Here is a 17,233-nt window from a genome sequence, read left to right as displayed (position 1 = left end):
CCATCCAAAACAGTAGAGTCGTGCGACCACTAATTGACTCTGAGAAGGTGATTGCAACCACCTGGGAATGGCCAATTGCCGCTGGGACCTGATTGGCCAGAGGCTCAGGTGAAGCACCTTTAAAACTGAGCCACTACAGAGCCAGTCACTTCGAGGAGGAAGAAGAGGGAGAAAGGCCAGCCTGTAGAGCAGTGTTACCTGTGGTCTGCCGAAAACCGACATCCCTTGAGACTTCAAATAAAGAAAACTCAAAATATCCTTCCTGGATCTGGCTTAGTGAACTTTTATCATCTTTCCACCTGCTTGCTGTCTCACCGCACAACACAGTGGTTATGCCTGGCTTTTTAACAACTATGAATAGAAATGAACAGGTCAATTACATCAATCTCATAATCTCAAAAAGATGTGGCATTGTTTTGGCGCTCCTCACTGAGGTTTGTCAAAAAGCTGACTCAAGATTAGTTGTCAAGACATTTCCTTCATGTGAAAGAGACCGTCCCAAGGAAACATGAATTACAATCAGAGAACTGACAAGTGTGATAAACAGCTTTCCTGCTTCGTGAAACCGTTTTGCTTCCTCTTCACTCTATCTGTGGTTTCAAGTCTTACCATCACAGGACGGCGAATCAAGACTGGCGGTGAATCCACCCCCACACGCGCACAGATAGGATCCCTCTGTGTTGAGACATTCACCATGAGGCGAGCAGAGTTCTGGCTCATCCATACACTCATCAACATCTGCAAATCAAAGAAACAGAGCTCCTATTCAGAGGGTGTGTTGTGTGTGTGTGAGTTTATACAGTACGTATATACTTCATAGTATAGTTCTTCATTGATGTCATCAGGTGTCCACACCTGCTAACTAATAAAACTGTCATGCTTCAGTGACCCTTGACAAAAGACACAGTGAGAGATTCCTTCACATTGCTAACCTCTGCAGCTGGTCCCGTCGATCTGCCGGTACCCTCGGGGACAGGTACATGTGTAGGAGCCCATGTTGTTAACACACTCCCCAACAGACTTGCAATGCTTGTCTTCTTCCAAACACTCATCCACATCTGCCGCAAGCACAAAACAGTGACTGTTGCAGCAGAGAAAAATATTTTGCTGAGACATTTTCATCCTCACACTGATATGCAAATAACTTGAAGAGCTATGTAGTGGAAACATCGGATACAAGCACTTGTCAGCAAAAACCACACGGCATCTCATTATACAACAAGCAGCAGTTTTATCTAAAAAGAAGCTGCTTCACGCTATACTCAATGAAAGTTTATAGGCATCTAAACGCTAAATTAAGAGAATTGGAGAAAGATGATTTGCGATGGTTGTTTTGAGTTACAAAAGTGGTGACGGAGCTAGTGAAACTTGAATCTGAAAGACCTGCTGTATAATGTAAGCAGACTATAAACAAATTGAACAATTTTAGGTGCGACAAGAATATCTCAGCTTTTGCAGTTCCTGACATTTTAAGACTTGAGAATGCCGGCAAAGGTGCAAGTTCGCCCGGTGCGATAAAAATGTGATGTGACCTTCAATGATTGGCCAATATCAAAACTGTTTTCCTATATAAGGTGCAATGTCGGTTTGAGGGAAAAGTCAATGCTTTTAGGTACGCCTTATCGAGCAGAAAATACGGTCAATGATTTTATATTTACGGTGAGTATGACTTAACCTCTCGGTTTGCTTTGGTTCGTGATAGACTACAGCTTGTTCCAATTTGGAAACGACCATAGAAAGAAGTCTCCAGAGTAATCTGAGAGTCCTCTTAAAGAATGTGTTTCAATACTGTTTAAATGATTTGGAATGTGGACTTCATAATGGAGTTTATAAACTGTACCATCGCACTGGTCACCAGAGAGGGACACACTGAAACCTGGCCCACACTGACAGATGAAGGAACCGTCAGTGTTGATGCAGTGGCCCCTGGTACAGACACGTTGATCCTGGCACTCATCTACATCTGAAAAATTCACACCAATAAACAGGTATGTGAAAAAGATGAAACTCAACAATGGCTTTAGAAAATTCTAATTAACGTAAGGCGCAACCGGGTGATCCAATGGTTAGCGCATCAACCTCACAGTTCAGAGTTTCACTTGTCCCCAAATAGGCTGCAGGTGAATCCTAGATCACTCTGGCCGAGAGTGGATAACTGTCAACTGACTGTCAGTTGCAGGAGGCTCAAGAAAGGGAGCAAACTCCATTTTAGAGTCAGACTTGCGCCCGTTCTATAACATAAGGCGTTTTTGGAAATGGGGGAGGAAGTCAGACTATACCGGGGAAAAAAACTAAACCCATGCAAGAAAAGGAAGAGCATGTCAACTACATGTGGGAGGGCCTGAGCAAAGATTTAAACCAAGTACAGTGATACCTCGGCTTATGAACCCTTTAGCTCACGAACGTATTGCTTTATGAACATTAAATTTGCGAGAATATAATCTTGGCATACGAACTAGTTTTCGGCGGAACCAAACCACACAGCGCCACAGGGGCTGGTGGAATAGTTTTCGGTGGATGAACACCAAACCACACGGTCGAACAGCGCCACAGTGGCTGGCGGACTAGTTCTCCACACCCACTTTCTTTGAGTGCAGATGTGGTTTGTTATCAAGTGGAATACTTTTGCTTTTATGGGACCAAAAAAGACCCCACCACAGGCCAGTGTTAAGCTGAAGAAGACACAAAAGAAAATTACGGTCAAGTAGAAGAAGGAGATCATCGAAAAACATGAACGAGGTGTGCATTTGTGTGACTTAGCGTCCCAGTACCAGTATGCTAAGTCGACCATTGCTACGTGTGGCTAAGGGTGGTTCTGTGTTGTCTAAGCAATTGTCATAGGCAATAGAAGAGGTTGAAAAACTTTTGTTGATTTGGATTAACGAAAAGCAGCTAACAGGGGACTGTTTATTTCTTTAATTACAATCCAATAGCACATTTATTACACATAAAATAAGGTATATTTTGTGTAGTTTTAAGGTTTATTTAGTAGAAAATTATGTTTTATGCGGACCTGGGAACGGATTATTCTAATTTTTAATGGTTTAAATGGGAAATAAATGTTCGGCAGACAAACTTTTCGCCTTACACACACTTTCTGGGAACCAATTAAGTTTGTAAGCTGAGGTATCATTGTATCGCTCTGAGGAGAGGCAGACACAAAAAATAAATTACAAAAAAAAACCATCAGCCCAATGAGCAAAGATCAACCAATGAATCAGTTTAATTCAACGTTGCACACGAACATGATTGTCTATGTAAGTCACCATTTGCGTTCTGTTGAGATAGCAACCATACCAGCATTAATGACATGACCAACTGAATGACTTCACATTTGCTGAGGATAAATAGTGAGCCTATTTAGTTATGTAATCAAAGTTGTTGTCATCAACCTTTGTGGTGCGGCTCCTTTTCCCACAACTACCGCCGACACAGTTATGTAATTTGGCATTAACATGGTAAAACATGTGTGAGCTGCGTTGTTTAGTTCTATAAATGACCACCTAGCATGGTGTTTTTATTTCCTGTCGGCAGCTCGACACAGTGATTTGACGATAGAGAGCCCAAAAACTAATCCAAACTTCAAATGAATGAGATTGTCTTTCAGGTGTTTGCAAGATGGGAAGGTGATGCTGATGAAGTGCTGACGATAACTAGCGCATGTTTGCACACACGTACCCACCACTCACACGTATGTCGGCAGTTTTGGACCTACCTACACATTGGCCTCCCTGCGCAAAAAACCCAGGAGGGCAAGAGCCGCAGTTGTAGCCACCAGGGATGTTAATGCAAATGCCAGACGGACATGCTGTCCTGTTTTCACATTCATTGATATCTGTAAAAAGAGAATAAAATGTGTAAATAACAGAAAATATGACCCTCACTGACAGTTTTACATTTTACTGTTTGCAATGATCTACAGTAATCAGTGAGTCACAAAATGTGGAACTCAGGCTCACTCTAGTGCTATTTAAAACTATTTCAGAAGTACAGATGAGTTGCATTTTTTTACATTGTTGTGATGATATTTTCATCAAAACATAGTCTTAGTATCACTGTTATCTATTTTAATTTCTGTTCAGTGTGGAGGTACTTTTTATGAGTTACTTAGAGCAAAAGTGTCAAAGAAAATGTTCTAAAAATGACATACAGTATTATGGAGATGGGATTAATGCTTCGATTACATTTGATGCACAAAAGTCCGATGCAGAAGTGAGAGGTGCATCCATCAGGCCAACCATTTTTGCAAGATTTATAATCTGCATGACTTGCCCCCTGATGTTAAACAATGTTATCGAAGACATCAACTTCGAGAGCACATGAATGACACTTCACGGCAATAGAAGTAGAACCACACGCTTGTTTTGTATTCAATAATAAAGTTTAGGGTGAACAATGAACAGTACATTTTTTTAAATGAATAAAATAATCAAAAATTAGAAAATATTTGTGACCAGCCATGATGTTTGGACTGGAGACAGTGCCACTGAAGAAAAGACAGCAAGCAGAGCTGGAGGTAGCAAAGATGAAGATGTTGAAGTTTTCTTTGGGAGTGACCAGGTTGGATAGGATCAGGAATGAGTACATTAGAGGGAGAACTCATATTAGAGGCTTTGGAGAGAAAGTCATAGAGGCCAGACTCAGATGGTTTGGACATGTCCAGAGGAGAGAGAGTGACTATATCGGGAGAAGGATGCTGAGCCTCGAACTGCCAGGCAGGAGACAGAGAAGAAGACCAAAGATGAGGTCTTTGGATGTTGTCAAAGAGGATATGAAGGTAGATGGTGTGAGAGAAGAGGATGCACAAAACCGGGTTAGATGAAGGACACTGATTCGCTGTGGCGACCCCTGAAGGGAAAAGCCGAAAGGAAAAGAGGAGTTATTTGAACAGCTCTAACGTCAGTGTGAATTTTTTTTAGCAAATGCAGAATGCTACGGAGGCGGCCGTGGTTGCTCAAATGATATGATTTATGCCACATGGAGCTACGCGGATATCGTGCATACAACAATCATAAACTAAGTTAACTCCTGTATTAATGACAGTTTAGTTCCACAGGTGTTGTGTCTTCTTTACTCCAGATAACTACTCACAATTTGTAGAAAAAAAAAACATCATGAAGTACATTGTTTGCTTGGCAAAAAAACAGAGAATAAGGTAGCCCAAAATAGCATGTCACAGTTAGCCAAAACAGGAAAGCACTGTCTTGACAACCAAGATAGTGAAGCTCATATTAAACTACATGAATGTAAATTTCTCCACTGTGAGACTAATAAAGGCATATCCAATATCCAATATCCAATATCCAATATGAAAAAGCAAAGAAGTTGAGACACTTAGAGATAGTTTTTCTGCCCAGATTCGTACAAAAAGGGGTTTCAGTGCATTATAAATCAATGGATGGGTTGCATCTGTTTTGACCATAAACAGTCTAAACCAAAACATATCCTCAAAAAGCTATAATGGTATCCTTTTCTCAACACTACGGAAGAGGGGCGGTTTTGGTTGAGTTTTGGGGTAATGACCATCAGCTAGTTTGCTTTTACAGCTCCAATTCAGTTTCCTCTTTGTGGTTGGGGAATTCTGTGTTGAATTGGCAAGAAACCACAAAATGACAGGCTACGTCATATTTATATCAGTAAGAGCGAGGAAGCTGGCAGCAAGGAGCTGCAGATTTTAGCTACAGTGTGGTCAGCGTGCTTCCGTCCAAATAAAAATTCTGGTAATGCAACGATAACCGTAACTAAATCAGTCATTCAATGCCTAATGTCTTTTTTTATTTTCAATAATCACAATAAGAGCTAATGATATGTTAAGTATGTTACAAAAACTCACGTGTTATTTCTGGAATCTGAGTCACAGTATTTCCCTCAATCAGATCAGAAAAAAAGAAGATGGAATTTACCTGCATGTAATAAAGCTCATTCACCTGCAAGTTGATTCGAAAGGTAGGACTGGAATTTGCCACCTCTGCTAAAATGTCATCAATCATCTTTGACTACAACAAGCCGTTTTTATCAACTAAAACCACATTAAAATAGCCATGGAGAATTCTGACTAAAACAAGAATAAGACGAAAATGCTCAAACTTGTATTCACAAAAAACACGACTGTACTAGAAAGAATGACTAAAATGAATGAAAACTCAAGTGACAACTTGATACAAAGACTCAACTAAAACTAAACCAGAAATTGAAATGCTCACGCCCACTATTGTGTTTTTTTGTGTGTGTGTAGTAGAATTCACGCATTGGGAAAAAGAAAAAGACTCATAAAGCAGACCTTTGTCTCGTCAAAACAGATGGTGTACGTAAAGGACAACCGACGTCTCCGGACAAGTTGTGTCAATAATTTGTAAAATCGCTTCAAATGACTTTGCAGATTTTACAAAGATTCCACCGCATATAGCTATATTTTACGTTTTAAGACTCGTGCTGAATATTCCGGAAGTCTTGTTTTTGAGTTGGTGACGAGTCCTCACCCTACGTCACTGAAGGAACGCCCCTGACTGAGAAAGGACATACCTTCCATCATCTCAATGCATTTTGCGGTACTTTGTTTGGTCTGAAAACTTCGTGTTGATCCATGTTGATGGCGAAATTAGAAATTAAACACACAAACAACGCAATGGTGAATCGTTGTATGTTACACCGAGACAACTCTTTGGTATTTGTTGAAAAAAATTCTAAACTGCAAAACAAAACTATTTCCAATGGAGCTCTGCCGCCATCTTCTGCATTTTCTGTGACACTACACATCAGTCTTGAGCAATCAAAACGACCCAGAAAACCTTTAATCGATTGCAAACATTTATACTTTATTCTTCAGAACTATTTGAATCATATTCATAACTGGATGAGTAACAAGAAAGCATATTCTCCGAATCTGAAACCATTGTTTTGATTCTCGAGCAAGGCAAGACGTCTTGCCGTGACTCCACGAACAAGGGGGCGGGACCTTCTGAAACTGGCCACTTCTGGTTTCAAATTGAAGTACTTTTTAGACACTTAAGTCATTTTTATTGGTGTTTTGCATTTGAATAAAAATATATACTGCGTGTTTTGGGTATTTTAGATGCTATAAAACGTCTTTCTGATGTCAGTTAGGAAACAAAAAAGTGACGTCGGTTGTCATTTAATGCAAATACCAGGAAAAACTTCATCTACTGACCTACACAAGAGGTTCCCATGTCGTCAACAAGAAATCCTTGAGGACACACACAAAGGAAACTACCCTCTGTGTTTTGGCACCGACCACCGGAGCACAAAGAAGGGGTCTCCAAACATTCGTCTAAATCTGAACAAACAATAGAGGATATAATCTGTTTTGAAAAACAATACGATGGTATGAAAAAAAAAACAGAAATGGGTATTCAGACTTAAAAAAAATAAACAGTCAAAATTCATAAAAGCAATACACGCCTTTTCCTCTTGGTTTTTATACAACCAAATACAGTACCAAAAAAATCAATAAAAATACACAAATAATAGTTTAGCCTGGTTTAGGTTTTATTTGGCAGGTTAGACTTTTGTTTTGGTGATCGTGACTGCTCATAGTCCCGCTCTGGTCCAATGTCATATATTCTGCATTAGGGTTCAGTTTCTCTGTCTTCATTGTATTTGCTGCCCCGTGGTTCCATCCTAACAAAGCATTGTATTTCCTTTTCGCCGCTATACTACTGGACGCTTTCTCCTGATGATCATTTTTGTCTTGTCTGGAGGAAATGACAGCTCCGATGTCATTGAAGTTCTTTAACTCCAACAGACCTTTTTAGTTCCAGTGCCAATTGTGCTCTTGACTTGGACCCCATGGCGTCTTATCGAAGGCCAACAGTCTTGAATTTGGGGTTGAAATTGGAAAGGTATTTTAAATTGGACCGGCAAAGTGGTGCCGTCATTAAAACCAGACTTTTTTAAAATCTTCGGCTGTAGGCTCAAATAAAGTCCTCCCCACCAAATATGCCTTTATTTCAACACGCCTGGATTACTGTAATGCACTTTATTTTGGTGACTGCCTGTCCTCCCAAAGCAAATTCAGTTGATCCTAAAAACTGCAGCTCTCCTTCAAACTGGAGCTCGGAGTGGGAGCAAATGACTCCAAATCTGGCCTCTCGTCAATGACTCTTTTCATATTTTATAATTCATTTTAATTCTCCAAATTGTTTTAGCTGTCTTGAATTCTTTAAATGATTTCCCCCCAACTCACCTATTCAACCTGTTTCACTTAAAGGGCCCTGCGTGTTGCTTCAGGTCAGACGACCCAATGCGACTGGTGGTACAAAGGAATGGGAGGATCATAGCTTTTATTTTCTTTGGCCTTTTGGCTCATCATTCCACTTGTTTGTTTTACTGTAATTGCTGTTTTATTATAGTAATTTATTGTTTTATCTGTCCTTGTGTTTGTAATGTCTTCTGTCTTGTTTTGGTTTGTTTGTTTTTGTCTTTATTAGAAGTGCAGGGGAGTTCTGTGTGCTTGACTAGGGCTGAAGAAAAGTATAACCCGACATTTTCGTCTCTACTTAATTGGTAAAAAAATTACCACATGAAAGTAAAAATACAGAGAAAGGTCATCTGTAATGGCATATGAATGTCATACAGTACATTTGACTCATGGGTAACTGGAGCCTATCCTCACTGACATTTTACTAATTAGAACAATGTATACAATACAGAAAGAATGGAGTGAAAACAAAATGAAGGAAATAAAATTATTTCTGTATAAAAACATATGATGAAAAATTGACCTTTAAACAAAATACCCTTTGCATTTAACACTTACCCACACAAGAGGTCAGTGCATCACTCAAGCGGTATCCCTCATTACAATGGCAGGTGAAGCCTTCAGCTGTGTTGTAACAAAGCCCTTGGCCACAGATATAAGGGTTGATCTGGCACTCATCCACCTCTATTTCAGAAGGAAAGGAAAAATAAACTTCTGACACCAAATTCCCATATGTCATGTCATTCATTAGTTATACAGTATTAAAATCATGGATCTCTATCCCTCTTCCTCCACAAGTCCACCAAAACTGCAAATACACCACCTGCGCCAAGACTTAGACGTGGTTTGAGCTAGAGTAAAGTTCAGTCTTCCTACAAAAGAGTGGATCATACCTGCAGATTGAGTAGGCGCTATGTCTTGGCCAGCATTAGAAGGGAAAACCTCCACTGGAACAGGCGGGGAACTCTGCTCAATAACCTCTGTTAAAATTCACACGAGACAATCGAATACATGTATTAATAACGTGCCTGTCAAAAGCTTTGATTAAATGTTTTAGAATTAAAGCCCACTTTTCCTTTTTGCAGCAGCAGCAGCACGTTTTGAGTCTGTCCTGTCATTTACCAATTCGGCCACCCCACATTCCCATTCCATTCCCACAGTGTCAACGCGAGTTTGACTTTGCATTTCCATGTTGATCGGGGCTATTTGTACTCAAATGTGGGAAACTGCAACTCCCCCTATAAAATCTGTAAAGGCATCAATAGTATTTTTGTATTTTCATCTTAAGCAACTGGCTAAAATAAAACCTCTCTTTTCTCATGAGCACTTTGAAGCAGTAATTCATGCCTTTGTCACATCTCGGCTCAAATACTGTAATGCGCTTTACTTTGTAGTCAGCCAATCCTCTTTTAAGCGTCTCCAGCTGATCCAGAATGCCGCAGATCGCCTCTTGACTGGTACTCGTTAGAGGGAGCACATAGCTCCTTTGACATCCCTTCACTGGCTCCCTGTACATTTTAGAGTTTTCCTCGAGAACTTATTTGTCTTCAAATGTACAAATGGCCTCGCTCTTTCTTACCTCTCCGAGCTCATGCACCTCTACACACCTTCCCGATGCCTCAGGTCTACTGACCAGTCATTATTACATGTGGATGAAAAGGTTTCTTCAGCCGCCATCTGTACTTCTTTGAAGGTGTCGGACCTTTCGCTTCTTATCCAAGACACTTTGTCAGCAAACTAAAGACTTACTGGTAGTTTAGGCCCTATATATATATATATATATATATATATATATATATATATATATATATATATATATATATATATATATATATATCCCTACTGTCCAGACTTGGCGGTGCCGAACTCTGCTATGATAGGTCCCTGCTCTCAGGTTGGGGGGAGCAGAGGACTTCTCCCTGCAGCTGCTCCACTGATAGTTCCTATCGTTCTGACTAACGACTGGCCTGGTTGCCCCACTTCGACCGGTATCACCTCATCAGTATTACTAATCCTATGTTGCCTAAACAGGATATTGTATAAACAATCCAAATTGAACCTCACCCCACCAAACCGGTTTGATGAAGGAACACCACAGGTCCTTTATTGCATCAACTCTGCCTTTTGTGAAAGCTTGCAACCTCAAAAGTTTTGATGACTGCCAAACAGTGCCCTTTAGCAACCTGAATCAAATTTTGACTGATTTCTTTTGCCAGAGCAGCTTTGTGTATTGGAAGCATCATGAAAAATGATCTCATCATGACCCAAATCAAATTTGCAATTGATGGGACAAGAACATCAAAAATATTGTAAACGTGCATCTATTGAGGATCTACTGATGGGCATCTCCCAAATGCATTAACCTGACACACAGCCAATATCATCATTGACTCTTGAAATTTGTTGAACATTTTCTTCAAGCACTAATTTTCATCATCGCCTTGCCCAATCCAGGTTTACGATTGATCTTTATGTGTGTGTTTTTTTGTGTTTATATGCACATCCAACACATTCAAGTCATTTGCAAAAAGTTAGTTTCCTGGGATTCATATCCTGCAAAAAAATTATTTTTCTGATTTTACCAAACACGAAAAGTTAGGTGAACCTCAGCGAGACATTCCATGTCCGAAGTTGTGGAACCTGTCCAATGGTCAAATGGGCAAATAGAGTTTTGGACTTTACATAACTGTGTCTGTTCAGCTATATTTTAATGATGCTTGGTGTAAAGTCCTTTGTGGAGGTAATGCTAATGATGATGATATCACCTTTATTTGTATCACTAATTCACAGCAGCAAAGTTATGAAAGGAAGAGAAAATGAAAAAGAATGAGTAGAAAAACAAAATTGAGGAGCTGATGCCACAAAATCTAAATCTGGTTGAGGTTAAAGAGTCCTGCGATTATATATATTCTTCTGTTGAAGCCAATTGAGTGATGTATTTACTTCGACTCGTTGGTCGTCCGATTGTGTTACACATATTCGATTAAGATACAAGTGGTAGACAGAAGCACTTGAGTCATCTACAAAATATCTCAATGAACTTGATAATACATATTTTCTTCCATGACTAAAATGTCTCCATGCGTAGGATTAGCACAGCATTCCTGGACTATGAGAACTCCTCCAAAATACTACACAGCTGGGATGTGGTTTTGACGGTTGTGGTGTGCCTTATTTTCTGCACACATAGCGTTGTGTGTAGGGTGGCCTGGTACTACAGTGGTTAGCGCATCAACCTCACAGTGTGAGGTTTGCATTTTCTCCTGAGGGGCTACATGGATTTTCTCAGAGTCCTTCGGTTTCCCTCCATGTTTCAAAAGTATGCATGGCAGGCTGATTGAACACTCTAAATCATCCCGAGGTATGAGTTTAAGCGGTTGTCTCTGTGTGCTCTGCGATCGTCTGACAACCGGTTCAGGATGTCCCGATTGCCCGATGACAGCTGGGATAGGTTGCAGAACCGCCCGCAACTCTCGTGAAGATTTAGCGGAATGGAAAATGAATGAATGAATGAATGAATGAATGAATAATGTTGTGTATTTCTTCCAAACAACTCAACTTTGGTTTCATCTGTCAGCAAAACAGCCTGCCAGGAGCGGTGCATATCCAAGAAACCTCTGATCTGTAGCATTGTATTTTGGGGGTGGGGGATTACGAATGACTTCTTTTGTGGTATCCATGAAGGAAATTCAATCTTATTTAATATTTTACATTTTATAGATTTGTCAATAAAGTTATTTCTGACAGTCTTAAGCCAACACTCTCTTTCTTCACATCAATGAGCTTATGGTTATCCGTACAGGGTGGTCACTTCAAAGTCAAAGTCAGCTTTATTGTCAAATATGCTAATACGCATGACATACAGCACAGATGAAATTACTGTAAAGTTCAAAGTAGAACAGCATCAATGCTGAACTTCCATTGGAAGTTTAGAATCTGATTGAGTAGCCATGACACTTTTTGTTTACACTTCAGTCAAAAACACTCAGAAGATCATGTTGGCTCTGAGAACTGAATTGGCTGGACTGACAGTAAAAGTTTAAAATCTAACTTGAATGTAATTTTATTTCATGATTGTGTCCATATTGGTGTTGGAAAAAAATACACTTATATATATCCATGTTTGAAGGCTGAAATGCAGCAAAGGGTCAAAAGTTCAACGGGGCCAAGTACTTTTTCAAGTCACTTTTGTTCGTATATCATTTTGTCGGCAGCTGGATTTAAATCCTTACAGACAAGCTATTACCACCAATAAATGACTTATAGTAAGATTTATATGTAAAGAGTATACACCTGGGTAAGCTGCATTCATCTTCACAGTGGATACACCAGGTGAAAGTTGGGGTAGTATGGAATCAATGACTGGCCTATTACTAACCACAGGTTCTACCAGTTCCTTCAATGACAAAACACAGAGAAAAATAACAGAAAAATAAGGTTGGCAGATATTTTGATGATATTAGCATTTCAGCTTGCACGTGAAGCACATCAAGCTTTTGCCATGCAAGATGCATGCCCGTAAGAATTGACTGTAACTCAGTTATGGAGCAAGAATGAGCATCTCAGCAGGGAAGCTAGAAGGAAAATTGTCTTTTAGTTTTGCACAATGGGTTGCTTCTAAAAAGCAATCAAATACTTTTTAAATTGTATCCTACAACGCAATACGTTTCAATGACTTTGTGGCATATTTTGCGCTACTCTTTCAAAGCTTTCTTTGATAACTCAAATAATGCAAAACGTGTCTGACTTCATGCAAACGTAGTTTGGATACAAAGCAGCAGCAAATATCACCTGTGCACATGCCAGCTGTCTCAACGCAACCTACCTCATCTGGGGCAGTGGTTGCTAATAACCAGAAATACAAAAAAGAAAACGACTTCAATATAATGATGGAAGCAGAATAATATTGCTGAAAAATAAGTTTGTCTTGTAAGAACCAATTTAATATACAATGACCAGGTCATGTACTAATTTATAGTCATGAAAACATTGAGTACCAGAATGAAATGTCAAATATCAAAGTGAGGATTAAAAAAAAAAGCCAGTGGCTGCCAAACCTAGTAGGTAACCGTCTTTGTTTTCTTTTAGTCCAGAATGACAGTAAAAGACCACGCTGGAAACAATCAAGCATATCCTAAATAATAGCTGAAATGAAATTCCTCATTTGACAACTTTGTTTTTGATTATATAATTATCTAAACATCTCTTGACACACCTTTGCAAAGAGGCCTAGGCAGTGACCATCGGGAATATACTGAAAGTGATATAGAGGTACAATGCAGAACACACACACACACACGCACACACATGCACGCACGCACACACACATATGCACGCACACACACACACACACACACACACACACACACACACACCGCGCACACACACACACACACACACACACACACACACACACACACACACACACACACACACACACACACACACACACATACACACACTATGCAACGCAAAAACCATTTATCAACAACACTAAGCAACGAGGGACGAGTTCATTTGAAATGGACTGATGTAAAGTAGAAATGTGTTGTGTGGTCTGATGAGTCCAACTATCAAATTGTTTTTGGAAAATGGGGATGCCTTTTTGTCTGGATCAAAGGATAAAAGAACCATCCGGTTTGTTCTTAAAGCAAAGTTCAAAAGCCAGCATCTGTTATGATATGGCGCTGTGTTAATGCCAATGTCATAATAAAAATAATAATACATTTCATTTATAAGCGCCTTTCAAAACTCTCAAGGACACTTTACTATCACAGGATATTTTTTCTGCGCGGCTCATGGATGATTCATACATCTGTGAATGTAACAATAATGCTGATTTTTACAGGTTTTTGACAAACATATGCTGCAGTTCTCACAATGTCTTTCTCGTGGATCAGATATTGGCAAATCACATTCTGCACAGATTATAACAGCTAGCAAGGTAGTGCAGGTATTAAGACTTGCCAGTCTGTAGTCAAAACCTGCCTCTTATTGAAAATACGTGGTGCATTATGAAGCGCCATATACTGTACAAGAACCGAGATCCCAGACCCATCAAGCAAGAATGAGAAAGAATCCGACTCCACCAATGCGCCTTCCTGAGTGGAAGCCGAGTCTGAGGACTCTGAGGTGGGCTTTGGGCTTGAAGTGGTTCAAAAGTTCTTTGGTGGCGAAGCTCCAGGGTTGGATGAGATCCACATGGATTTCTTTAAGGCTCCGAATGTTTTGTACCTGTCCTGGTTAACACACCTTTGCAATTTTGGTCATCGGGAGTGTGACGTTGCATTGGCAGAACGGGGCAGTGGTCCGTCTTTAAGAAGGAACTGTGAGGTGTGTTGTGACAACACTCCTCAGCCTCCCTAGTCAAGTCTATTCAGAGGGGCTCATGAAGTCGAGTCTGTGATACAGGAGGAGTAGTGAAGACAAGCTCGATAGACTATGCATCTCAACCTCCCAAACACCTTGGGATCCTCCGGGAAGAGATTGAAAAACATGGCTGGAGAGAGGAAAATGTGGGCTAACCCAGTCTAAGCTATTTCTGTTTCTGTCCATCATGATTTTTTTTTTATTCTTCATTTTACTGTGCCTGAAAACGACCACATAAAGCGCTTTTTAAAATGTTTCTCAATTACATTGAATTGATTCATTTTATTGAATGTGTCATCGGCCCAGCACGTTTACCAGGGAGGCGCCCAGTAAAAATCCGAACAAGATACCCGTGCCACCTCATCTGACTTCTCTCAGCATGGAAAAGAAGCGGCTTGACACTGATGACTGGGTTTCTCGGCTCATCTATAAGGGAAATCCCGGACACCCTGCAGAGGAAACTAATTTATGGCCCCTTATATCTGGGTTCTCATTCTTTCGGTCCCACATCTTCACATTTGGGTCACTTAAACGCAGCTCTATCATAGATGTGTACAATATATTCAATTTAGGCATGACCTGAACCAAGAATTGGGCATTTATATCAAGTCCAAGAGGCGTAGCCATGTATGCTAAATGGAACTAATTGATCACATGCAGCTAAATAGCTCACCTTGGCTCAATACAACAATACAAGACCGTGAACACGTCAGATTGATAAAGACCCGAAGCAGAACCAACATTTTCAGACAATGACTTTTCGTCGTTTTCAAAGCCAATCCAGCTCTCCAAATGTGCATAGTTCCCAATTAAGACAAATTAGAAGGCGAAAAATTGCACAAACAACCAGTAAGTTCAGCAGCTTTCGCAGCCTGGCAAAGAAGATTAGGAGAGGAAAACAGCAATAATCGTCTGTTATCCATATGAGAAGTCATTAACTGGAATTGTTTTCCAGAAATGTAATCATCCGAAGAAATAATGTATCACCCCGTGCTTCAAATAAAATCTTTTTTTTTTCCTTCTTATCTTATGAATCTTGTTAATACTATAGCTAACAGTGACTAATGGCATCCCAAGTCTCCAAATGATAGTCAAAGTCAGCTTTATTGTCAAATATGCTAATATGCGTGACATACATCACAGATGAAATTAATGTCCTCTTGGACCCAGCGTGCAAGGCACTTATAATGTGGCTAAAAAAGACATACAATTGACAACAAACAATACATGTAATTTCTGAATGTAAAATGAGGAAGTGTCATATGTAAAGTGAGGAAAGGACTAAAGGATTATTTCCTTCAGTGTCAAATTTCAGGTATCATTCTGATGAAGAACATTCATTCAATATGTCTCATCTTCCCAATGCATATTCAATGAACCCAACGAACCAAATCACAGACTCACCTGGTATAATCTCCTCTGGCTTCTCAAAAGCCCCACCTGGTTTTTCTGGTGTGGGCAAAGGGTCAGGGATCAGTGGATCAATAGGTGTCTGGTTGACTGTAACTGGTTTATTAACGGGTGGATTTGGGAGAACCGTGTAGCCCATTCCACCTGGGCAAATTTCTTTGAACATAGCTAGGAAGGAAAAGAACACATTTTAAATAATCAGCAAGCAAAGGCTTCAACATTATAAACACATTATCATTTTCAGAAGTGAAGTTGTCGTGCTTACATATGGCAATTTGATAAGAAATAAAAAGACATTTAATCTTTTATACACTGTATGTAACGCTCAAGACTATTTCTGTAAGTGACCTTGGTATTGACGCTTGATGCTGTTCAGTGATTTTCCACAATGATTCGAATTGAACATCTAAAGTCTTTTTCCATTATATTACAATCTATGGACAGAATTGAGAAGTCTATTTCTTCACCATTTTCTGGCAAAACACACACACACACACACACACACACACACACACACACACACACACACACGCACGCGCACGCACGCGCACGCACACGCACGCACACGCACGCACACGCACACACACGCACACACGCACACACACACACACACACACACACACACACACACACACACACACACACACACACACACACACACACACACACACACACACACACACACACACACAAATCATTTCAGATAACTCATTACATACAAAGTGCAATCCAGGATGTTCGAATTGGACAGTTGCTTGTGGAAATGTCAGAGAAAAAAACAATTGAGAGAATGGGTCAGTGGAAAAAGTATACAACTACTGTACAGCAAAAGCATTTGGTACACAAAAAAGCAACTACTAAGCCAAGTTGTGAAACGTGAGGACAAAAAAGCATGCAGCTTCCCAAAAGGATATAAAACACAGTTGATGACAGGTAAAGGAGGTGTGGAGATATTTGGGAAGATTATTTGTTGGAAGATGTTTCTTGATTTTGCTGTTTGAGCTTTGGACTATTGTACCTGCATGCTTAGAGGAACTAATGCTTCCGTCAAGAAGGTTAATTAATCCTTCCATGAGGAATTGAAATAACTAATATGGACTTTTTGAATGTCAGTCAAATGTTTCTAATGTTGGAAAGAAATGTTGAATTTCAAACCAAATTCACCTTTTAATGGCCAAAGTTCCATCACATTCAACAATTATTATTTTTTTTCTGTAGGGAATGCGAGTCAATAAC

General features: G+C 39.9%; 1 protein-coding gene and 1 long non-coding RNA gene across 7 annotated transcripts in view; both read right to left on the bottom strand.

Moving 5' to 3' along the window:
• The window catches only part of ltbp1 (latent transforming growth factor beta binding protein 1), a 73,135-nt gene that overhangs the window by 15,202 nt on the left and 40,700 nt on the right, over positions 1–17,233 (bottom strand). For 4 of the 6 annotated variants that reach the window (XM_089011702.1, XM_089011705.1, XM_089011704.1 and 1 more), the window contains 10 exons: positions 15,992–16,165; positions 13,044–13,063; positions 12,512–12,614; positions 9,112–9,198; positions 8,777–8,902; positions 7,169–7,294; positions 3,716–3,835; positions 1,841–1,963; positions 933–1,058; positions 610–738 (listed from right to left, as the gene is read on the bottom strand). In XM_089011702.1, the coding sequence (XP_088867828.1) occupies positions 610–738; positions 933–1,058; positions 1,841–1,963; positions 3,716–3,835; positions 7,169–7,294; positions 8,777–8,902; positions 9,112–9,198; positions 12,512–12,614; positions 13,044–13,063; positions 15,992–16,165 (1,134 nt within the window). The remainder of the gene's footprint in view (positions 1–609; positions 739–932; positions 1,059–1,840; positions 1,964–3,715; positions 3,836–7,168; positions 7,295–8,776; positions 8,903–9,111; positions 9,199–12,511; positions 12,615–13,043; positions 13,064–15,991; positions 16,166–17,233) is intronic. The other 2 variants (XM_089011703.1, XM_089011706.1) reach the window with 1 other exon arrangement.
• LOC148889125 (uncharacterized) lies at positions 9,419–9,989 on the bottom strand. The gene is made up of 3 exons (XR_016116857.1): positions 9,798–9,989; positions 9,546–9,726; positions 9,419–9,465 (listed from the first exon to the last, which is right to left on the bottom strand). It is a non-coding gene; the product is annotated as an uncharacterized LOC148889125 (long non-coding RNA).

This window comes from Hippocampus bargibanti, linkage group LG13, assembly GCF_051943395.1.
Source record: "Hippocampus bargibanti isolate YZ-2025 linkage group LG13, ASM5194339v1, whole genome shotgun sequence".
NCBI classification, from domain to species: Eukaryota; Metazoa; Chordata; class Actinopteri; order Syngnathiformes; family Syngnathidae; genus Hippocampus; species Hippocampus bargibanti.
The sequence above is the reverse complement of the archived record's forward strand: the minus strand, read 5'-3'. Positions and strand labels throughout refer to the sequence as shown.